At 35.9% G+C, this 25,022-nt stretch overlaps 1 protein-coding gene across 5 annotated transcripts in view; it reads left to right on the top strand.

The window, feature by feature from the left end:
* UBR5 (ubiquitin protein ligase E3 component n-recognin 5) overlaps window positions 1-25,022 on the top strand; it is a 123,214-nt gene that overhangs the window by 61,258 nt on the left and 36,934 nt on the right. For 4 of the 5 annotated variants that reach the window (XM_054590346.1, XM_054590343.1, XM_054590347.1 and 1 more), the window contains exons 14-33: window positions 1,491-1,675; window positions 3,936-4,045; window positions 4,878-4,990; window positions 6,297-6,440; window positions 6,537-6,648; window positions 6,887-7,041; window positions 7,309-7,506; window positions 11,055-11,265; window positions 12,179-12,305; window positions 16,266-16,417; window positions 16,854-16,949; window positions 17,309-17,432; window positions 19,437-19,534; window positions 20,324-20,472; window positions 20,995-21,086; window positions 22,241-22,387; window positions 22,493-22,611; window positions 22,693-22,819; window positions 22,914-23,043; window positions 24,846-25,006. In XM_054590346.1, coding sequence (XP_054446321.1) covers window positions 1,491-1,675; window positions 3,936-4,045; window positions 4,878-4,990; window positions 6,297-6,440; window positions 6,537-6,648; window positions 6,887-7,041; window positions 7,309-7,506; window positions 11,055-11,265; window positions 12,179-12,305; window positions 16,266-16,417; window positions 16,854-16,949; window positions 17,309-17,432; window positions 19,437-19,534; window positions 20,324-20,472; window positions 20,995-21,086; window positions 22,241-22,387; window positions 22,493-22,611; window positions 22,693-22,819; window positions 22,914-23,043; window positions 24,846-25,006 — 2,750 coding nt within the window. The remainder of the gene's footprint in view (window positions 1-1,490; window positions 1,676-3,935; window positions 4,046-4,877; window positions 4,991-6,296; window positions 6,441-6,536; window positions 6,649-6,886; window positions 7,042-7,308; window positions 7,507-11,054; window positions 11,266-12,178; window positions 12,306-16,265; window positions 16,418-16,853; window positions 16,950-17,308; window positions 17,433-19,436; window positions 19,535-20,323; window positions 20,473-20,994; window positions 21,087-22,240; window positions 22,388-22,492; window positions 22,612-22,692; window positions 22,820-22,913; window positions 23,044-24,845; window positions 25,007-25,022) is intronic. The other variant, XM_054590344.1, reaches the window with a different exon arrangement.

Raw genomic sequence — 25,022 nt, 5'->3', positions numbered from 1 at the left:
GTGGGGTTTTTTATTTTCATTTTTTTTTTTTAACAAATTGAAGGTTTCTGGCAACTGTGCATCAAGCAAGTCCATCAGCACCATTTCTCCTACAGGCTCACATGATGGTTAGCATTTTAGCAGTAAAGTATTTATAAATTAAGGCATTTTTTTTTTTTTTAGATATAATGCTATTGTACACTTAATAGACTGCAATATAGTGTAAACAATTCTTATGTGCTCTGGGAAACCAAAAAAAATGTGTGACTTGCTTTATTGCATTAGTAACTTTTATTAGGGTGGTATGAAACAGAACCCACAATATCTCTGAGGTATACTTTTATTTTCATTGTCTTATTATGTGGTGGACCCGGGATATACAAATCACTGTTTTAAGGTGCATTTATTTTTATTAAAAGGCACTAATAAAGAACTTATAAGATGTCTTGCCATATTTCCCTTTTAGTTATAGCTCTTTTTCTTATTGGTCCTCTTTTGGGCTTTAAGCTTTCTGCCAGTCTGTTCTGAAAATTTGTGGATGAAACTCCCCTTTAAGTCACAGCAAAGCAGGACATACTTTTTTCAAGAAGTTAGCTATTAAAAACTTTTCATTAGAGGTTATAGAACTGCATTTAGTAACATGAAACTATTCTTTGATAGAAGTGCTGCTCTATGCCAGTATTTCCAGCTCTCATACTTCTCAAATGTTTATCTTCTTCTGTGTCATTTCAATTATAAATCACCAAAAAACATGATCTTTATATATGCTACTGTCAAGTACAACATAATTATTACTTATTGGACGACAACGGAATGTCCGTAAGATTGGGCTATTAGAGAAATCAAAAGAGATTTCCAGAAATAAAGCTCATATCTCTTTTGGAGCTATTGTTAGTGTCACCTTGCTGGATATTGGTTTCAGGGTGTTCCCTGTCAGTGAGAATTTATAGATTGTTTACTCCTGAACTCAGTTAACTGCTAACACAATGTCTACATACTCTTTTAATTTAAGAGAAACCTTATATTATCCAGGGAAGATTCTGGCCTGTAGAAAACAGCAGTCTTCTGAGGGAAACAAACATCAATAGTTATGAAGTGTTAGAGCATCAATAGTTATGAAATGTTAAAGCCTATATAGTGTCATAAATTAAGGAAGAAAATAGTTCAGATTGTAAGAAATGGACAAAACGTGTACTTGTTCATGTTTTTAAACAATCTTAGTTTCTTCTCGGCTATTTTTATTGTTTCCCTATAGCAGAATGTCAGAATATTTGCTGCCTGAAATGTTAAAGTTAATTTTCCACAAAAGTGCTGAAATTGTACCTGCTTCTTGGGGAGTACATTTTCTTAATGGAGACCTTTAAGTTAATGCTTTACCAGCCTCTTGATTGTATACTATTGTATTTGGAAAACTGAGGACGCAATATACTTTCATGAATGGTATTCTTATGCATTTTTGAAATAACTCTTCTAGTTTGTCATCTTGATGGTGATTTTTCCTTTGTTGTCAGGTATGCTTGAGAAATAATCCTCTTTATCACGCTGGAGCAGTTGCATTTTCAATTAGTGCTGGGATTCCTAAAGTTGGTGTCTTAATGGAGTCAGTTTGGAATATGAATGATAGCTGTAGATTTCAACTTAGATCCCCTGAGAGCTTGAAAAGCATGGACAAAGCTAGCAAAACTACTGAAGCCAAGTAAGTACTATACCCTAACTAATTTGATTTTACACCGTTTTCTAGTTTGTGCTGTGTATGAAGGGGGGTAATCAAAGGAGACTTAGAGGTATATAGAGACTCAGAAAAGTGCTAAAATGATGGGTTCTTGTTAGGATCCTCAGGAGTTTGGAAAGGAACTGGTAAAATTTACTGTTTACTCCTTGGTTAATGTTTGTACATTACAGTTATTCTTGATGTTCAGTGGCCAGAATGACCACTGAAGGGATCCAGTGAATGGATCTCTTTTGTTGTCTTTGTTTTGTCATTATGTCCTGCAAGTTGTGTAGCAGTAATAATGTGTTCAGCCTTACTCTGTTAGGCCAGCTTTCTCTCTCTCTCTCTCCCTCTTTAATCATCTTAGTTTCTAGTCCTGCCAGCATCTTGATCATTGGAAGGGTTTTACAGGTTGCTGTGTTTGGGGGGTTGGCAGGGGGGATTCTGTAAAGTATTTGTAAACTTTTAGGTTGGAGGCATATGTGAACCGAAATACCACTGAATTGTATATTGCCCAAATTCTGGGGCTGGCTTATGGTTTGGGAGCCAGATAGACAGATTTTAACACCTGTACTGTTAGAAGCATCTACTTATCTTTAAAAATATGTGTATTATAATTTGATTGGTACATGAACTTAAAACACTTTAACACAAGTGTTTAAGTAATTTTTTCTTAATCTTATAAAAATATGTGACCATTACAGATACATGGAAGAATAATATCACATTCTAGAAATAAAATTTTAAGTATTTTGCTGTATATTTTTCTAAATGTATACAGACATTTAAAAAAATGATTGAGATTTTACTATACAAAAAGACTTTTAAAGTTCCGAAATATTTTAGTTTGCTGAAACAAATGTAGTAATTACAAATTTACTAACTCTATTGCTGTTACTCTTCTTAATACTAAAGTGCAAATTGAAATTCTAAAACACAGGGATCAGCGTTAAACAAATATTTAATAAGCCAAAGCTGTTGTAATTTATGTCTAATAAAGGTTTTTTTGTGGTATTGTCTTGCCTTACTAAACAGGTGTATAGACTGTCTCCCTAATTGCATTCATTTTTTTAATCCTAAAAATAGTAGTAACAAAACACATTTTAATTTATGAAACTTTGTAAAGAGCATTTGAAATATTTTTGATGTGTATAGTTCAAATGAGATTACAATAAGAATATACTTTTTAAATCCTGTACTTACGAAGTTGTTCATGATCTTCCTTGAAATTTGCCATCTATATTAATTAATTTAGTGAAAGAACTAAGTGAAATGAAATGTTAAGAAGGTAATAATTTTCATGTCAGTGGACTCTTTGCAAGTCATTGAAATGCGTTCACTTTAAAGGCATGCTAATGATTAGTCAGGATCACCTTGCTTCTGCACATTGCAAGATTTGCCTGAGCAACTGTTCATGTGTGCTTACACAGAGCACTTGGCTATGATGCTGGTGAAAATAATACTGGTTTTCTGTGGACTGTCTGTGAACTCAGGTGAAGTTCCAGGTGGAAGTAAGGAGATGAGGGTTGGGTTAAGATGATAGCCCTGATTATAATATCTACCAGGATGATCTACATATAATATATTTCTGATTAAAAATTGAATTCTGCCCTTTAATGAATAAAAATATTTATTTTTACCATCTACAGAATACTGTATAGTTGGCTAGAGTTATCTTAAGTATAATTAATGAATAATGAGTCTGTTGATCTTGTAATTTCTCATTTTAGTTATAGCAAGTGATAGTTCATCACCAGATGGTTCAAGAATAAATTTTGGTAAACCATTGTGAGTAGAGTTCCTTCTTTGAACTCCAAGGAATTAATTAATGATCTAGTGTGCTTTTTCATTTATTTGCCTTTATCTTTTTTTTTTTTCCAGTTAAATTGCTATGTCCAAGTCAGGGTTCACTGAAATGTGAAACTTGTTGCTCAAGAGGCTTATGATAAAGCTCTGCTTTCATTGCTATTCCTCGATAAGGCTTATCTGAAGCATTATTCCAAGTTGTTGCTAGCTCTATATGGTATATTTTTCTTTCCTATTTTAAAACAGGACAAAAAATGTGAGGTATGCACTGTGTACCTTTTTCAGAACACTGAGTCCTAAAAATAAATCATTTTGTTCAAGTTTTAAATATTTCATTTCCTTCTGTAAGAATAAACTTGAGTCCTAAAAATAAACCATTTGACAAATTCCTAATACTTCGTTTTCCCAGTTATAAAGAAAATCTTATTTCTAATTTCAGGCCAGAAAGTAAGCAGGAACCAGTGAAAACGGAAATGGGTCCTCCACCGTCTCCGGCGTCCACCTGCAGTGATGCGTCCTCCATTGCCAGCAGTGCATCGATGCCCTATAGTAAGTTTTATGTGTAGTACGTGTTGGTCAGTAGGTCCCAGGCAGACTGCTGCGTTCAGTTTGTTTCTGATTTGAGGCAACGCCCACCATTTTTAATATCTTTTTATATAAATTGTGTTTCAACTGGTTTAATTTTGTGTGTGTGCGCGCACACATGCAGCTTTATTTAAATGAAAAAATAGTATTTACAGTGTTGACTATTCCTGTTGTTTTTGAGCATTATAATTTTTTACAGTATGTAAAATGTATTGGCAGTAATAGAAGGAAATAACTGCCACTAGCTAGATATCTGCCCAGCTTTGATGAGAATGTTATTTTAAATTGATAATGCTTTTGCTTAGAATTTGTAGATTTTATAAACCTAGACTTACTACTGCATCTTAGATTTCAAGAGTTTTTTTAAAGTTCCTTAAAATAAACTTATTTTACAGTGTAGTCCCTTTGCAGTTGAAATTAAAAGTTACTGACTTCAGTAGCTTTGTGATAGTTTCAAGAACAGCTCAACACATCATTTTTTCTTTTTTAACCTTGTTCACATAGCCCTAATTGTGAGGGTCCAAAATACGTCTTGTACTTCTTCCTGGCAGTAGATTATAGTAGTGTCAGTGTTGTTAGACATTTAATGGATAAGGCTGTTTTTCACTCTGAATTCCTTAGAAGTAGAAGTTGGTCATAAGACCTCAATTTATAAAGCAGTAGTTCATGGAATTTTTATTGAGATACCTCAATTATGTATCCCTTTACAAATGATTTTTTTCATATATTTAGATGAAATCTATAAAGTCTCTTTTACATTTTCTTTTTGGTACTTACCATTTTGTTGTTGTCTAAGAACGACGACGGTCCACCCCTGCCCCAAAAGAGGAGGAAAAGGTGAACGAAGAGCAGTGGTCTCTTCGGGAAGTCGTTTTTGTGGAAGATGTTAAGAATGTTCCTGTTGGCAAGGTGTGTTCAGAATATCTAAGAATTAATTCCTAACAGAACTGTACTGGTATTGGTTATCCAAGATGTATGGTTGGTGAGTGTTCATCAGCTCGCTCTTCAAAGCTGCTTTATTTCTCACCTTCCATGATCTCTTTAAGTCCCATTTCTTAATCTGATGCAGGTATCCCCTCTGTGCATGACAGGTGAATAGGTGATTATTTTACCCCTCCTTGAACATTTATATGTTGGTTTTTTTTTTTTTAAAGTTATTTTGGAATAATTTAGGTTTGCATAAAAGCTGCAGGGAGTACATTACTTTTTGATATAATCCATTCTTTGGAACTTTTAGTTCTGATGGAGATCCTCTTCCATAGCATTTCAGCATCTTAATTACTTTAAGACACCTTTCACCTTCTCTTCCCTTCTTTCTTGGTTACCTTGAAGGAAACCAAGTTAGTAGAGTCTGTCAGCTGGAATGCCATCAGTTTCACCTGTCTCTTCACATGCACTTAAAACCAAAGTGGATCTCTAGTTGTAGAATATCTGCAAAGTAAAGGTTTTCCTGATTTTTCATTAATTTTTGAAATGTGATGGTCTTTCATTTGTATTTAAAGAGTAGACTCCTCACACTCTGTCTGCACTTTACAAAGATCTTTTTTATACTCTGTTCCATCTCATTGTCAAAGTGGAACTGTAGTTTATGGGCAGGTATTTTCTTCTGGCTCAAAATCAAAAGTAGTAAGTAGCAGAGGTGGGACTTAAGTATTCTGGTTTCAAGTCCTGTGCTTGTCTTTCTGTGCATTATTAACTGTATACCTGTGTTGTCCAGTATGGTAGCCCCTAGCTGTATATGTAGCTAATTAATTTTAGTAAAATTAAAACATTAAAGCCAGGTTCTCGGTCAGGTGAGTTCCACTGCAAGTGCTTAGTAGCTGCTAATGGCCATCCTGTTGGACGATGCAGGTGTAGAGCATTGCCATCATTGCAAAGGTTCTTTTGCATAACAGGACTCTAAACTGTAAAAGAGGGATGATGTAAAGATTATATGGATTATACTTAATTTTTTCAGTTGATTGCTAAACATCCACAGACCATGATCCCTGGCTCTGGAGATTAGTTTTTCTCTAGAAAATAAGCCTTGAATAATAGATACCAACAACAAAGCTTAGGTGGGTTTGTTCATGTTAGTTTTATAAATTGATGATTATTGAAGAAACACAGTCAAAAGGAATTAAATTCCTCAATGTTAAATTAACTCAATGAAAATTGTCTGCATATTGATTTCATATACATTATTAATATTTAGCATATTTACTTGTATTTCTAGGTGCTAAAAGTGGATGGTGCCTATGTTGCTGTCAAATTTCCAGGGACGTCCAGTAATACAAATTGTCAGAGCAGCTCTGGTTCAGATGCAGACCCTTCTTCTCTCCTGCAGGACTGTAGGTTACTCAGAATTGATGAACTGCAGGTAAGTGTAGAGGACTCACTTGGCTGGTGAATCTCAGGGCTGACTCCTTGAGGATGTTACGGAGTTTGAGAGCAAAATTCCTTTTGTGTCATTTAGGTTGTCAAAACTGGTGGAACACCTAAAGTTCCTGACTGTTTCCAGAGGACTCCTAAAAAGCTGTGTATACCTGAAAAAACAGAAATATTAGCAGTGAATGTAGATTCTAAAGGTAAAGATGCTTTTAACTTTTTCAAGTGGCTACTATATCCCCTTAACACTGGTGCAGTAAATGAACAGATTTAAAGTGGTTTGAGGCATTTGACAGTTTTTGTTTGCTGCATGTAATGTAATAGAATAAAATGTATCTGTTGGAATTGATTTACAAATGTGGCTAGAGGAGTCAATGGTTTGATAGTACTTAGAGTACTAAAGACATAATAATAATTTATCTTTATATGTTTCTGAAGGTGTGCATGCTGTTTTGAAGACTGGAAATTGGGTACGGTACTGTATCTTTGATCTTGCCACAGGAAAAGCAGAACAGGAAAATAATTTCCCTACAAGCAGCATTGCTTTCCTTGGTCAGAATGAGAGGAATGTAGCCATTTTCACTGCTGGACAGGTACAGAGGCTTTTTTTCCTTTCGAAAAGTGACGTGACAACATTGTCATTTTTATGAAGCAAATGGTTGTAGTTGGCTTGTTATTAACTATTGAAGAATTCAGAATTTTCAGCACATTGGAATACTAAGTTTCTTGTTTGGTCATTATTACTAATTAATATATATATCAATATATATAAAAATAATACAACTTAAATATGTAAGTATTGTAAAATCAGAGATACAATTTTGATTGGTAAGCAGATTTTGTTTCCCCTCTGTTTACAGGAGTCTCCTATTATCCTTCGAGATGGAAATGGTACTATCTACCCAATGGCTAAAGATTGCATGGGAGGAATAAGGGATCCTGATTGGCTTGATCTTCCCCCTATCAGTAGTCTTGGAATGGGTGTACATTCTTTAATAAATCTTCCTGCCAATTCAACAATCAAAAAGAAAGCTGCTATTATCATCATGGCTGTAGAGGTAATGTGACTTTTGAAACTACTTGGTATTTGAATTCACAAGACAACTGCTAGAACCCAGGGAAACAGTCTTGAATGGATCCGTCTTGAAAGGAGTTGTCCCTTCCATACCGGAGCTAATAGGCAGTTTGTTAGGACAAGAGAGATGAATGAATCAGTGATTACATGTCAATTTAAGTATTTGAGAAAGGCATGCACAGTGTGGGGATGGACAAAAATCAGATGGTGACTGTAGAGAAGGCTTCTCTCAGGGGGTAATGCCAGGCACAGAGCTCTGAATAATCAGATAGGGTCTCCTGGACACAAGGTGAAGGTGGATGGTATTATCTCAGACTTGGGAGAATGTGGTCTTGATAGAATCAGAAGGTAGGGCTCGTAAAGATTAGTGAGTGGCACTAACGAGCCTGGAGAAAGGCATTAGGTGTCTTCCGTGGGAACCTACGGGTTGTGGGAGTTCCCCTGAAACCTAGGGGAAGGAATTTAAGCTGGCTTTCACAAGGAAGATTAGCAGTGGACAGAGAACAGAAGTTCAGAGACAGGTGAAGAGGTTAATACAGCTATCCTGGTGAGAAACAGAGGAAGCTTGAACTCTTGAAAATGAGGAAGAACGGGTAGATTTGAGAGCTATGAAGAGAGTAGAGACTATAAAGTTAGAAAGCTTCTGCTGTGGGTGTGGTTGATGTGGAGAGGAAACATAGAAGGAGGAACAGCTGGGATAAAGGAGGAAGATGAGTTTCATTTTGAATACGTTGCTGTTGAGGTATTTATCAGAGGCCGAGGTAACACCATTGGAAGTTATTGAGCAATTTGAGCAGAGATCGACCTGATTTGACTTAGGATCACTGCTGACATGCTGAGAGTACCAGGGGGACAGGCTAGAAGTAGGGAGACTGATGGGCGGCTATTAAAATAATCGAGGTGGGAGGTAGTGGTGGCTTGGTCCAGAAGGTGCAGTTATGAGTGAGAAGTGATTAGGTTCTAGATACACTATACATGTAGACTAACAGGACTTGCTTATGGCTAAATACAGGGTGTCAAATGGAGGATGCAAGAAGGTAAAAAGTTTTGGGAAAATGAAACTGCCGTTTATGGAGATGAATACTGTACGGATGACGCAGGTTCAGGGGGTGGGGCTGTGACATCAGGAGTTTGGTTTTAGACATGTTGGATTTAAGATGCCTATCAGATACCCAAGATGGTGCATAGAGTTTGACGTGTAAGGCTGAAGACCAGAAGAAAGGGAAGACCAAGATGGAGAAATATACTTAGGAGTTGTCAGTATATCTTTGATAGTTAAAGGAATTATAATGAGTGATATTACCAAACTTAAGGAGAAGAGAAGAGGTCAAGACTCAGCCATGAGAAGAGTCCCAGCATTGAAATGCAAGGAAGATAACGAGGAAACCTGCATAAGAGACTGAAAACTAGAATGGGTATTGTGTTGATTTCTCTAATTCATGGCAGTTCCCACTGCTCAAAATATACTGCTCTGAGTATAAATGTTGTTGCCATTTATTTATTATTTGGGTTGTGTTATCTTGTTTACACCCAGCCTCCTCCACTCATTTATATTACTTCAGATGCTCCTGTAGGCATTTGATTCTATGACCCCTGCACTTTGTCAGCATTTCAAGGGTAAAGATAAAATGTGTCCTCACCCATAGGTAAGGGATAAAGTGTGTCATTTATCTTTGTACCTCAGTGACTAAAGCTTGGTGCATAGTAACCCTGCAAGAATTATTTTTAGTGACCTCTCCCTGCCTTTTGCTATAAGAATAAGTGACAAATACAACATACAGTAATTCAGAATAAATTTTTTTTGCTCGTAACAGAGTAAGTGTAGTACTGAAGCTCTCAGTTCTGAGAGCCTGTGTCCAGTCTAGCAGGTTGGAGATGGAAGTTCCTTGAAGAGTAGTTGCTTCTAATCAAATACTGGCTGATTGCTTGGAAATATTTTGTTATCACAGCAGTGTGTAGCAGATTATCTTTTAAGAAGTACTGTGCTTCTTATTCTTTGGACAGACTTTGACATACTTTCTCAACATATTGACTAATGTATGTATGTCACTTGACCTGGGCAAAGTTAGTCTTATGTGGCCCACCTCATACTCTTGAACTGGAGATTGCAATTTATGGGGTCATGTCAGAGTCTTAGTTATAGTTCAACATGGCCTGTCTCACATGTGGTAGGTACTAAAAATAGTTTTTAGCTGCATTTTCTTGTGTCCCCTGAATCCTGCACTCTACCCCTTCCCATGAGGTTGGAGGAAGGGATGGGTTATTTAGGCAGTTTGTGGGGAGGTGGCAAGTTATTCAAATGCATGTTTCTTCTCTCTTCCCTTTGTATTTCCACACATCGTTCTCTCACTTGTTTTCTTCCAGCCGCTTCTAATTCTAATTAAAATGAACAACATTACTTGTTTTCCAAAACTAATGTTTTATATTCATTCCATTAAATATCCCATAACCATAGTTTTATGTTCTGAAAAACAGTTTATTTAAACTTTTCGGTATGTTCTTGCTGTGGCTTAGTCTGTTCTGTTGTCTTATAAACAACAGAAATTTATTTCTCAAATTTCTGGAGGCTGGAAGTCCAAGATTAAGGCGTGGGCAAATTTGGTTTCTGGTGTGGGACTGCTTTACCCGCGCATGGTGGGAGGAGCCTTTTGTAAGTGCATTAATCCCACTCATGAGGGCTCCTCCTGATGACCTGATCATCTCCCAGAGGTCCAACCTCCAAACACCATCTTGTTGGAGGTTAGGTATCATCGTTTGAATGTGGGGGGCGGGGGCACAAATAGTCTAGAGCAGGCTGTGTCTCAGGTAAGGAATGATACATTCTGTGCTTTATCAGTACTCCTGTATCTTTGATAATGAAGTACATTCATTGTCACCGTTGGGGGACTGCTTGTGTCATGATTTCTGGGAGGCTGAAGGTTTGGTTTTTACATACCACAGTGTGATACAACCTTTAAGAGGGTGTGAGTAGGCTTGAAATGAAAGGTATACCCTTTGCTTAATTGGTTAACAGTACTAATTAGGGTTCTGATTTGGTAGTTGTTATATATGGGGTGGGGCAAAGTAGGTCTACAGTTGTTTGTATGGAAAATAATGCAATAATTAATAAATAATAGAAGAACAAACTGTGTTTTGCATTCTCACAACTGTAAACCTACTTTTCCCCCACCCCGTGTATAATGTAATCCAAGAGTTGGCAAAATATAGCCTGCAGACCAAATCCAGCTACTGCCATTCAATTGTGCCTTGTACATGTCTGCTTTCCTGCTGTAGTCTCAGTCAGTTTAGTTTGCAAAAGCTGAAAATACTTACTGGTTCTGTACAGAAAATTTACCTACTTTCTCCGTTCCTCTCAATTGTATGCTCTATTTAAAGGGTACCCTTAAGTTCAGCTCCTTTTGCCAGGCTACCTGAAATTGTCCTTACCTATTTGCAGAGCTGATTATATTATTGTTGCCATGAGAGATTTTTGATGTGTGTAATGTTACTCACATTTACTGAAGATATTTTCCCTAATTTGTCTGAGCACAGAAACAAACCTTAATGCAGCACATCCTACGCTGTGACTATGAGGCCTGTCGACAATATCTTATGAATCTTGAGCAAGCAGTTGTTTTAGAGCAGAACCTGCAGATGCTACAGACATTCATCAGTCACCGATGTGATGGAAATCGAAATATTTTGCATGCTTGTGTATCAGTGTGCTTTCCAACGAGCAATAAGGAAACTAAAGAAGAAGAGGGTGAGATTAAAGACTATATTGAAGTGTTCAGGAATTTTAGACAAATTTGAAAATATAACAATGATTAAAGGAAAGAAATTAATCATTATGAAGAGTTTATGATACTTTGTTTCATAAAATCTAGGAGTTTTGACATTCTCAGAAGGTAAAAGCTCCTTTCCTTTTGTTAGGATAAGTATGTGACAGAAGCAAGTAAAATTTGTATGGATGTGTTTTTGGTGTCTTGAGTTCAGTTCTCTATGATATATACAAATTCTCTAATAATTAATGAGCTTTACTGATTTTATAATTGCAGGTGACTTTTATTACCCTGAGAATTATTTAGCAAGCGAAGGCAAGTTATAGCAAGGCAATCTTAATCCCTATTTTCAAAATGTACAGGGAAAAAATAACCTAATGAGTTTAGATGTTTTTAGAAAAGTAAATAAGGATATTTGCTTTAAAGTTTTTAATTGTTGAATGAAGGGGGAAACTGAAAACCTAAAGTGCAGTTGTGTAATTCATACTGTTTTTCCTGTTTTGAATTCTGCCAATGATATTCTAGTAGCCATATTTTGAATCGTGATTTGAATAAATAGTGTATAAACTAAGGTTGAGGTACTGGTATGTTGGTCTTTTTCTTCCTTGGTAGTGAAAACTGTATTTCATTCTGTTCATGAATAACTATTTTTGACCTTTGGGGATTGAAATGTAAGACAGAATAAAGAAATAATTCATATATTAAAGTTCATAGTTCAGTCTCTCTTAGGTGTTTATTGCTCTAGGGAGGAAAATTTAAGCTATTAATCATTTCTAGTATGTGAATTAGAGCACTAAAATACATAGGAGTTAGCATTTAATGGCCTGTACATACTTAATCTCTTAGTTACTTTTGAAGTTTAAGTTGATCCTAATTTTTTCTCTTATGTTTCAGAAGCAGAGCGCTCTGAAAGAAATACATTTGCTGAAAGGCTTTCTGCTGTTGAGGCCATTGCAAATGCAATATCAGTTGTTTCAAGTAATGGCCCAGGTAATCGGGCTGGATCATCAAGTAGCCGAAGGTAATGTGATTTTTACCAGGAAAGCTTAATTGGCGGAAAAAAAAATCCAAGTACAGGAAAAAAAAAAGTATTTCTTACCTATCATATGCATGAATTGATGGGTCCTTTTGTTTTGTTTTTGTTCCTCCCAGTAGTACCCTGGGAAAAATATCTGGTAATATCTACTTAGAATTTAAGTGTAGAACAATAGGACCTAGGATTCTTCAAAATTTTGAGATAATTAGACAAGTAGTTCAAATTTGATTCTTTGAATGTGGTGTAAATTTATCATTTTTGTTTCCTAGGAAGTTATTTTCTTTAGTTGGAGAACAACTAATAACAGTAATTGAAAGAATCTCAATCTTTTATTTTCAAATAGCTTATTTAGGTCAATTTCTCAGATGTCTTAATGATCTGGGAAGAAATGAAAGGGTGGTGTGTATTATGAATGTTTGGCATTATACGTTTTTAGGCTTTCTGAGTTTTGGGATGGACAAAGCTTAATAACACATTAAAAATTACTAGGTCTTTGAATAGGTGACAAATATAAAGAATTCAGGATATAGTTGTTTTTCTGAAGAAAAAGCACATTTATATTAGACGTAACAGCCAAAATTCTTGGATACTTGACCGATCGTTAATGGAAGCACTGCTCACTGTGCTAATATGGCAGTTGTGAAGTCTACTCAAAATGAAGAGGGTTGTTTTTTTTTTTTTTGCCTGTTTTCTGTTCCATATTCAACTTTCCCTTTAAAAATCCTCTAAAATCGGTACCAGGTTTATAGCTTCCCAGGTCCAGAAACATCCTGAAGTGAGATATATCAAATACTATCTTTGGGTGACCAAATTATACTTTAAAACAGTTCAAAAACATTATATAGACTATACAGAATGAAAATGATGACCAGCTTGTTTGTTTAGGATTACACTAAGCAGACAAAGTATTTTGATTTAAAATGGAGAGCTACTTAAATGCTTCATGAAGAAATTAGTGTCTGAATTATTTCAGGTATTTCATTTCCTCAGGGAAAATACAGGTGCAAATCAAGTTGGACTCTGATATGGTTGGTCCAATGCCAGTGCTGCCGGCATCTTTTTTTCATATAAGGATTATTTTGAAGGCAAAGACTAAAAGGAGCTTCAAGAGTGGGTGATGTGTTGCTCACAGAAATAATTTGCAGAGTAAGCTCCTTTGAGGCATTTGCCGAAGATTTCACTGCAGTGCTCTTACCCAGTTCAAACTCAGGGCTGCCGATTGAACAGATGAAAGCACAGGAGTCTTATTATCCACGCCGGGCAGTAGGAAGTCCACAGACTCTGCTTCATTGAAGTGAAACCCTCCTCTAGCCTACAATGGATTTTCTAGGCGATGCCCCTTGATGAGTATGCAGGCTGGGATTCATGAGCTGTAAGCTCAAAACTGATGCAGTTTCAATGTTGACTGGAGTACTGTTAAATGCCTTCAAATGATGATTTGACTCAGAAGTTTTGTTATGTGACTCAATAGTTCCTGAGTACACAGGGCAGATTTAGTGGAAAGCTTGATTGATGCATCTGATTGCAGGTGTATGTACTCTAGAGATTGTTAATCTGGAAGACACATGACCTTCGCTTTTTTGTCACAGTGGTATGTTTGAACATGACTGGATTCTAAGGCTTCTGTAGCATGGATATAACGTGCTTACAAAGAGGAAATTACATCATCCTTGAATTCTTCCATATTGTCAGAAAATACGATGACTTCCAGGCAAGCCTATACGAAGAAATGTCAAAACTCTGAACCTTAGCAGCCAAGGTGGTATCTCCTCAGTATTGTCCTCAGCCACTGAGGATACAGGTGAATCTTCATGAATTGTGTACAACATCTTGAAGAATAATTTTCTTTTTTTTGTTTTTTGTTTTTGTTTTTAAAGAATCTATATGAGGAGCTGGGCATTGTACTTAAAAATGTTTCCAAGACCTAATGAAGAAAAGAGGTTAAGGACAACTTTTTTTAATGACGAGGAATGGTCCCCTCATTTAATATTGAATTGACTACACCACAACAACAAAGTTGGGAGTTTGCAAGTTCAAGATGAGACTATGGTCTCCATTTACCTTCACTTATTCTTAGCCTACTCTAATCTAGAGGTTGGAGAATAGCTCCCATACATTTTGTTTGGCCTGTGCAATGTGAAATTTTTTTCCTTTAAAATTTGAATGTCTTTAGATAAGCATGTACACTGCTAGTTTGCCATTACTTCCTACTTCTTATACCTGACTGCCCTTTCCTCACCTTATTTTATCACCTGGGCCCAGTAGGCATTGAGTGTGACCCTGGTGTAAGCCTTCTTGATGAGCCAAAAAAATGCATTTTTTTCAGGTTATTTGCAGTGCCTCCCAATTATTGCTGTTTTTTTTTTTTTTCTTTCTGTGTGTGGTTTGAGTAAGACACATTAGGATGCTAAGTGTTATTATTGAGCCTAAGTGAAATTGTATAGGAGCATCACAGTGTGAACAGTCACCCTGGTGTGTGCTGTTACTGGTAAGGAGCCTGCCTTCCCTGTGGGTGATGTCTTTGGACAGAAATGTGACTTCATCTGAAATAATCACTGTGACCTGCTCCCATCCATATTATAAAACTCTTAAACTCAGATTTCTAAATTGGGGGAAAGAGAAAAACATTGATAACATAAAAATTAACTCTAGGTATTTTTAAATAGTGAATACTATAATAACTAAGATACTATTTGAGACACTAAAATTTTCTGCAGTCTTCCAAAGAATGTTTCTGTTTCCAGAGGTCCATGATTACACAAAAGTCTTAAAAAATAGACATGTTCTTGAAAGTAGCCTCTAAAAGAAATTTTTGTAAATGCTTTAAATAGAAATTTCCTTACAAAATTGAAAATGTATTGCTATGGAAAAACACACTTACTCTCGGATTAAAAAATCATAATTAGAGATTCAAACATTAATAAAAATCTAAGTTACTTATTTGTAGACATTATAATGCTTATCTGGTAAGATGTTAGGTCTTTTACATCAGAAATGTCATATTTTTGGAATTCAGCTTGCAAGGAAGAACGAAATCCCTTGTGTGTTGCCTGGCCCTTAAAATTGAATTTTTATTCTTTATTCATTTAGAAGCTCTAAAATTGTGTTTGAGTTGAAGGGATTAGCCTCATGCGCTCTTTTAATTGCTGTTAATTCTTAATGTATTAATTTTGTAGCTTTTGTAAGCTGTTATTCAGAGGTACAGATTTTTGTATAGGTAGGTAGTTACCAGTTCCCCTAACGAGGTCTGTGTTTATAAATCTCTCTCTTTCTTTTAGTAATGTGCACATCTGTGCAGCATTTTTTTTAAAGCAGGGGAAAAAATATTACGCCCAGATATTAATCTAACAACACATTTTACAAGCTCCATTTTCACTCATTAATTTACTTGGGATGCAAGTTGTACTGTTAAAATAACTTCTTGTATAAAAAAACAATCTAAATTGGTCTTTGTTTTAAAACTACTCTGTGAATATTAGTTCAGTTGCTTTTGAGATCACAAAAGGATTTAGTGGGCTAAATCAGTCTCTGCTAGTTTTGTGCTAATCAGTCTATTTGCTGATGTCTATTATTAAACTTAATTCTTACTGATTATAAAGGGGGCAAAAATTTTTTTGTTTTAGTATTCAGCTGTCATTTGTCTTAACTGTATGAAAGATTATTTTCTAAACTTCACCACAACTCTTGTTCCCTGCGCTTAAGTTTGTGTGGGAGCTTAATATAGTGGTTTTAATGTAAGCTGAACTGGGTACTAAGAACCCTCAGTTTCATTTTGATTCCTCGCTGACTTGCTCTGTGCTTCCAGAGTTGGCATTTGTACCTCACTGCCCTTGCCTGGAGTATTTGCTTGTAGAACAAACTTTGATCTCAGATGAGAAGTTCTGTGCACCTTTTCATTACATTTGGTCATGGTAGTGAGTTTTGATTTTGTCCATGTTCTTCTAGTTTGAGATTACGGGAAATGATGAGACGGTCATTGAGAGCAGCTGGTTTGGGTAGACATGAAGCTGGAGCTTCGTCCAGTGACCATCAGGATCCAGTTTCGCCCCCCATAGCGCCCCCTAGTTGGGTTCCTGACCCTCCTGCAATGGATCCTGGTAAGGTGTTATTTCATTTAGTTTTTAACAAAAAGACAAGGTTACGAAAGAAAAGAAATTGAGCTTTTAATGGGATATCGAGAAATCTGAAATATTTTAAAGTAGCCTAATGTGTATTATAATGAATTTAGTTATAAAGATTGCTTTAAGGGGTTTGTAATTTAAATATTAAAATTCTAGAAACTCTAGTCAGGTATCCCTCTTTTACTGAAATATTTCCATACTGGTAGGAAGCTGCCTTAGTAACACATCAAGATAAGTCAACAAATTACCTAGCAGATTCCTTCTCTTATAGTTAGGAAAAGAAGTGTATTCTTAAACCTCTGTCCGATTTATCGTTTGGCTTGCACAGAAGAGCCTTAAGGCCAGTTAAGAGAACATGTTAGGGCTATGTTGCCTGTAATGATATACATCCTGCTGTTCTGTTTACTGAAAGATGGTGACATTGATTTTATCCTGGCCCCTGCTGTGGGATCTCTTACCACAGCGGCCACCGGCACCGGTCAAGGACCAAGCACCTCCACCATTCCAGGTGAGACTCTCCGATACTTTATTTGCTTAGGCATTTGGAAGATAACAAAAGACACCTTGGAAATAAGTTTTACAGATCCACACTTTATCTCAAGGCGACTTTCCTTGGCTTGAAAAGCGTCTAATACTCTGAATTATCTTCCATATGTCAGTGAAATTTTGGTGTACATGTATATATATTTCATCGTTTGAGATTTGTAAAATGTTTTAAAATTGTTTTTAATGAAGTTATTAATTTATTACTAATACTAGAATATTTTTCTGGTGGTTTATTTAGTATATACTCGATATGTTATTCCAGAATATTCTTTCACTCTGTCTTGTTTACTTTTGTTACTAAATGGATCTGCTTAATTACAGGTCCTTCCACAGAGCCATCTGTAGTAGAATCCAAGGATCGAAAGGCCAATGCTCATTTTATATTAAAATTGTTATGTGACAGTGTTGTTCTGCAGCCCTATCTACGGGAACTCCTCTCTGCCAAGTAAGAATTTTAACGTTCTTTTGATAAGATTCAGCTTAGCTCCTTTAAAGTTGATTTTCTTGTAATGGAAGACAACAGTTACCTTACGCAACTTTAAAATAATTTATCAGAATCCAGGATTGTATTGCCTCTATTACCATGCTTTCTTCAGGGAAAGATGCCTTCTCCTTAAAATATAGTGTACACTAAATGAATATAAAGTGATTTTATGTTAGCTTGATCTGAGTGTGTGTATGTTGAAAAGATCACAGCATTTTATTTTTCTCAAATGTGAATGTATGAATTAGTTCCAGCACTGTTACCTGGTGAACTTTAAAAATTATACAGATTCTCCCCCAAGCTGTACACTAGAAGTATGACTCAGTAGGCCTGGGCTGAGGTCTGGAACCTGTATTTTAAAACTGCACAGATGATTCCGCAGGCTGCATCATGAGATTATGCAGAGTTTCTGATAAAGTATTCTGTTGTAAATGCACATTAACCATTAATAGATTATATCCCTGCTTTCAACATGATTATTTACCTTTCTTTACAAATTCATAACTAAACTTTAAAAAAAAACAAAACAGCCATTATCTGTGCCAAATTCTACCTGCATTAACTCTTTTAATTCTAGCAGTTAATGTCTGGAGTAGGTGATACTATTCCCATTTTATGTTTGAAAATACAAGCTTCGAGGTTAATTAACTTTCCCAGGGTTATAAAACTAGTAACAGCTAGAATTCCAGCCTTGGCCTGTCTCTTGCTTCCAGAGCTGAGACATTAATTTGTGATAGGAGGGACCACATATATTTTGGAGTAAACAGAAGAGAAGTGTGTATTCTGTAGTGTAGGCAGCTTTATGAAGATGAAGTTTGAGTAGAGCCATGAGGTAGGGAGAAGAGTGAGCGACAACATAGATAGGGAGAAGTATAGGTATTTTAAGAAACGGTAACTCATCTAATTGAAGGTGGATGGTCAGAAGAGGACAGTAGCCAGTGAATCTGAAAAGTTAGATTAAAGCCACCACTTTGGCCTCTCTTCTTTCAGTTTGAATACCCTGAATAATGGCTTTATTTAGACTGTAATAGCATTGAAGTGGGATTATAAGAAGAATAATGTGATGGCGATATAAAAAGGATTAAACTAGGCAAGAGTAGAGACTAGAGTTGAGGCTATGTTTTTCTATGCCTTCTTTCAGCCTTTAATATGTGTGTTGCAATAAACTGAATTGATGAGTTGTTGAAAATGGAAAAGATTAGATGCAAAGTAAAAAATTTATCTAGAAGGAAGATTTCATAAGAATCCAAGTTTTTTTTGTCTTAGTTACGAGGGACGGTGATATTAGTGATTGACATTGAGAAGTCAGGTAGAAAGCGGATTTGGGGAGAAAGATGACGTTAGTGGTTAGATGTTTGGAATGTGAGGGAACACTGGGAAATCCCAAGTAGATTTAGCAAGTAAGCATGTATAGATGTTGAAACTGTACTGTCCTCATTGAAGTGGTAGTTGCTATGGTGGATGAGAGAGGGAGGCACAAATAGTTGAGGTTGGAATTTTGGAAATTCCAGGGGGGAGTAGAAATTCAGTAAAGAATACTGAAGGCATGTATTTAAGAGAAAATGCATAATAATAATAGGTAACATTTATTGAGTACATATTCATAAGCATTGTGCTAAAAGCTTTTTAAGTAATATTTTATCATCACAGTTGTGTGAATAGAGCCTATTCCTGCCCCATGTTTAGAAAGTATTAGTTTGACTCTAGAGCCCTTGCTGGTCTATAGTGTCACTAAGAAAGGAAACATGGTTTAGAGAGACAAGGATTCAACAGAGGTGGCTTGCTTTCTTAAATGAGATAATACAAGACCAGAAAATACCACTAGTGGTTTTCTTTGAGAGATGGGACATTATTTAAGAAAATGTAACTGGTTTTTGTTTCATCATGAACATGTATTTCTTTTATAGTCAGTAAAGAAAAATAGCTGATAATTAATATTTTTATGTACAACTTTGATCATTTTAGGGATGCAAGAGGGATGACCCCATTTATGTCCGCTGTAAGTGGCCGAGCTTACCCTGCTGCAATTACCATCTTAGAAACAGCCCAGAAAATTGCCAAAGGTAATTTATTTCAAGCCTCAAATGAGTTGCTTGTTTTTTAATTTGAGTACATTCTACTCTGTACATGCAACACCATAATTATTCAGACTTAATTTCTGTATGTGGAAATTATATAGTTGATTAGAAACTATCAAGATAATTATTTTGTGTATGTGTTTGTGTGTATAATTTCGAGTGTATTATATCTTCTGACTTTTCATCAAAAAGCAGCTGTTGTAAATTTTTTAAATTTCAAGAAGTTTCCATAATGTACAGTGTAACAGCTTACCTTTTGAAAATAAAGATGGATTATTGATAAAACCTGCCAGTGGTTAAAATGGTGGTAGTAATAGAATTTTATAGAAATTATAAGTCAGATATCTTACTGTTCTTCCTTCTGACTTGGAATTCATGCTTAATAGAAAGCATTAAGGAGTATCGATGCCTGTCATTCATTCTTTAAAAGATTAAAGCAGTTATCCTCTTTAAAATACTGGCTAAATAGTTGATGTGATTGTCTGTATTTTGTTAAATAGAGCTAGACTTGAATCCTAGCAGCATAGCTCAGAGCTAAGGACTTAAGTGGCTGACATGTGGTGCATATTTTTGTCCTCTTTTGTGGTTATGATATAATTGTATCTTGCTTTACTTTGCACCAGAATTGACTGGATTTCCTTGCATGACTTTGTATATCAATTTTTTAAATTAATATATGATAGTTTCTGATTTATACTCTGTAAATGTTAGAGCTTTTCCATTTGAGGAAAGTAGTAGATGGTTGTGACTAAGTCCTTTCTTTAATATTTTTAGCTGAAGTATCCTCAAGTGAAAAGGAGGAAGATGTATTTATGGGAATGGTTTGCCCATCAGGTACCAACCCTGATGATTCTCCTTTATATGTCTTATGTTGTAACGATACCTGCAGTTTTACATGGACTGGAGCAGAACACATTAATCAGGTTGGTTGTGTTACATTTCCCTATATTTATGCTATCTTCAGATGGTCTTTTTTTCCCTGTGACCATCACTAGAATTATTATAGTGTATAGCTTTGAATTGCAAGTTTGTTATTCCCTGTTACTCTTAGTTACAAAGTTCTCCAAGGAAAATTAATTTTTATTTAATTCCTAAATAAATGAGGCAGAGAAGTTGATCCTTAACTTAGTTATGGGATATCATAAAAATTAGAAATCTTGACTGGGTAGCATAATCCAATCCACAACTCTTGATATAGATTTTATAACTATAATCCTTTTTTTGGATGATGTAAGTTATTTTTATCTTACTGGTAATAATTTTATTTGCATTTGTCTAATATTGTTAAATGCATGTTTGCTACACTCTTTCGATTACTCTGTTTCCAGAGCACATTAATTTTGCTCTGCTATTGTTGGAATTGAATTGTTTTACAAAATACCAGACATAATTATTATGATGAGGTATACATATCATTTTTTTTAAGTACACTCTTTCAATTTCAGGATATTTTTGAGTGTCGAACTTGTGGCTTGCTGGAGTCACTCTGTTGTTGTACAGAATGTGCAAGAGTTTGTCATAAAGGTCATGATTGCAAGTGAGTATAACCTAGTTTATTATTATAAACTGCTTGGATTCATATTTCTGCATTAAAATAATTTATGTAAAGTCATGTTTTGTTTAATAATTTTGTCCTCTTTAAGCCAGTTTATGTATTAAAGTATGGTTCTTGGTTCAAAGTGTACTTTGAATAAATGTTTGTTCTTTAAATAAAAGTAGGCTGATATGCACAGGAATATGTGATCATACATCGTGACTAGGATTAGGTTAATCTTTTGAGATACAGCTACAGAATAGGATGCTTTTGTCTGTATACTCCAGCCAAAGTCCTGGGTCCCCTGTTAGAAGGGTCTAGTAGTGGAAATTGCATTAAGAGAATCATAGTGAATGTTTGGCCTGTGCTTCATTTTATGTCATAAACTAAATTTAATAACCTTTCAATTCAGCAGTAGAGTTACTGTGGATAGTTTGTTGTCACAGATTTAAGAAACAATAATATGCCCCAGCACTAACATTTGCAGTGTGCCTCAGTCTCGTAAGGACATCAGCTGTAACTGCCAGACCTGTGTAGATATTACAGTTGAGAGAATTGGTTTGTAAAAACTATCCATGCTGGTTTAAAATAAATAATTATACGGGACAGGTGGAAAATTTTATAGATACTGTCTTGATACTTATTTATGATATTCATTAAAAGAATTTTGGCTATTTGTCTTCCTTATTTTAAACATCTAAAAGTGATAATCTTTTTTCATTCATTGCTTACTAAGTGCACTCATTGTGCTAGAAAGTATAGTGGTGGTGGACAGGATAGTCCCTGTCCTCACAGAGTTGACAGTCCTGTCAGAGGACACTAGCAAGAAGCATCTATCCCTAAGGGTTTTGGGGTTCATTAGATGTGCATTGGAAGACCACTCAAACTGAACTGGGGCTGTGGGGAAAGGGGAAGACATTCCAGAGAAAGTGACTATACCCAAGTCACTTATAACATACCCCTTCCTGTTAGAGTTTTGTGTTGTGTTTATAGACTTCACACCACTAAGTAATCCTTTTTTATGTTTACAGTTGCACTTTGCATTTAAGCATTAACAAGGCTTTTGTTTGGTTTCAATGAATTATGTCTCCATAATTTCAATATAGACCTTCATCTTCTTTAAAAAGTTCTTATGTTTGTGTATGAATTCTTTCTAGATTGAAACGGACGTCACCGACAGCGTATTGTGATTGTTGGGAGAAATGTAAATGTAAAACTCTAATCGCTGGACAGAAATCTGCTCGTCTTGATCTGCTTTATCGCCTGCTCACTGCTACTAATCTGGTCACTCTGCCAAACAGCAGGCAAGTGGGCTTCTTAGGACATAAATTAGGTTGAAAAAGTACAGCACATCTAAATAGCCCTCCCCACCCCCACACTTACCCTCACAACAATGTTCTGTTTTGCAGGGGAGAGCACCTCTTACTCTTTTTAGTGCAAACAGTTGCAAGGCAGACGGTGGAGCATTGCCAGTACAGACCTCCTCGAATCAGGGAGGATCGTAACCGAAAAACAGCCAATCCTGAAGGTGAGTAGATTTTACAATTATGACACATAATGAAAAACAGATGTTTATTTTTGTCTAACCCATAATTTCCTTTCTTTCTAGATTCAGATATGCCTGATCATGATTTAGAGCCCCCAAGATTTGCCCAGCTTGCACTGGAGCGCGTTCTACAGGACTGGAATGCTTTAAAATCTATGATTATGTTTGGATCACAGGAAAATAAAGACCCGTATGTATTCATTAATTTTTTTTTTAAGACTTAATGTATTTCCCATATTCATGAAGGCAGTTATAGTGCATTCTGTCTTTCTTTCCCCATAAAGTCTGAGTGCCAGCAGTAGGATAGGCCATCTTTTGCCAGAAGAGCAAGTATACCTCAATCAGCAAAGTGGCACAATTCGGCTGGACTGTTTCACTCATTGCCTTATAGTCAAGTGTACAGCGGATATCTTGGTAAGTCCTTTGAACGATTATTTACAAGTGCATGAAAAGGATGTTCCCCTGTAATTTAACTAGTTAAAACTAGTAAGTACTCAGAGCTCTAATTAAGCAGTACATTAAGGGTAATGGAAGTTTTGGGGTGATGTAAATGTCTCAGTTAATAGTAGAAGCTCTTTTCAGTCTAAATAAATTCCTAAAATGTGAAAAAAACAACAGTATAAAAATGTATGGAGTGGTGTTCAAAATTAATAGTAACTCAGTGCAAACTCTTTTAAGTACTTTTTTTTGCTGTGAAATTTGAAGAGAATATAAAGCACAAAACCCAGAGCTGATGAGATTATGGTAAAAAGAACACTCACACTAATGGGGTGGCACGGCCTTAGTAGTGCCCAGAGCCATAAAGGTATCATTGCCCTCAGAACTTGTCATAAGGAAATAATTTATGATATGAGAGAGAAAAAGTCATGTCACAGAATAATATAAAATTAAAAAATGGAAATACTTATGGGTGCAATAATGGTGGACTGATGAATCAAATTAGAGTTAACTCACTTAACTGGAATGTAATTCAGCAATTTGAAAATAACAGTTATTTTAAGTAACATTTAAAAAAAACAAAACATGAAATTGGGTGTTCTCTTTAATATCTGTATGATAGACAATGCATAGAAATGAGAGTAGGAAGTACTAATAATGACTAATAATAATAAGTGACAGGGCTGGGATTATGAATTTATTAATTTAAATACTTGAATCCCACACAGGCTGCCCAGTATCCCTGGTCCATGTGATACTGGCACGAAACAATTCCAGTCAAAATCTCTCTCTCTCTTGCTCTCGCTCGTTCTCTCTCCCCCCAGCCTTTTGCTCGCTCGCTCTCCTGCTCTCTTGCTCTCACTCGCCACATTCATAGGCATTAAGGGATATACTTGATTCAAAAAGTTCTCCATTCTTCTGAACATTTCTCTCTAGGCTCCGGTCAGTCCCCAGTTGCACCCCATTCACACATCATCCCCTCCTTCTCTGCACCCCTTCCTCTTTTATCACAACATTCCTTGGGGAAGTAAACCATGTTTCTCTTGTAAAGCAGCCTAGCCATTCATTTCATTACCATCACCACTGCTGAATATGAGCCATAGCTGAGGCAGGGGCTCGTCTCCTCCTCCACGCAGGTTGTCAGGATATGTCCTTGGAGAAATCTCAGTGCGCACACTGCTAACATAAAGAAATATTCGCCCTGTTACTGACAGTCCAATGGTTTTTGAACTGTAGTACCAGTCCTAATGGTGGGAAACAGAATAATATCCCAGGAAATGGAGGGTCTCATCATTTGATTTATATTCAGGAGTCATGCTCTATCAATCCTCATGTTTTTCTGCCAGTTTGATCTGTCACTTGCGGCTGTTCCTACTTGACTACTTCCCGCTGTTTTGTGTATGGAAGGGCCCCCATGATCTCTGTGGACATCCATTAAAATAAATAAGTAAAATACTTGAATCTATTTTGCTGCTTCAGTAAGTGCCCTGTAATAAGTGAAATGCATTCTTCCTCTGACTTGACATATTTTTTATTGTTTTTCTAAATATTAATTGCTATACATAGGACAATGAGACTGAAAAAAAGAAATCAGGCATTTGAGACTTATGAATCAAGCACAGTGGTAGGCAAGTGGCATAAATTAATAACTCCCTTTGTAAATATTTTGGTTAAATTTATTTTGAGTCTGAAAAGGTGCTAAAACTTTTTATTTCATGAATGTCTAAACATCTTTTAACATGTATCAACATTAATAGAGTGATTATAATTTTTTAAAGCTTCTAGATACTCTACTAGGTACACTAGTGAAAGAACTCCAAAACAAATATACACCTGGACGTCGGGAAGAAGCTATTGCTGTGACAATGAGGTTTTTGCGCTCAGTGGCAAGAGTTTTTGTCATTCTTAGCGTGGAAATGGCTTCATCCAAAAAGAAAAAGTAAGACATTCTTTTT

The sequence above is a fragment of the Pteronotus mesoamericanus genome, unplaced genomic scaffold (assembly GCF_021234165.1).
Source record: "Pteronotus mesoamericanus isolate MK-2021 breed Mesoamerican mustached bat unplaced genomic scaffold, CSHL_Meso_final scaffold_174, whole genome shotgun sequence".
Lineage (NCBI taxonomy): Eukaryota > Metazoa > Chordata > Mammalia > Chiroptera > Mormoopidae > Pteronotus > Pteronotus mesoamericanus.
The sequence above is the reverse complement of the archived record's forward strand: the minus strand, read 5'-3'. Positions and strand labels throughout refer to the sequence as shown.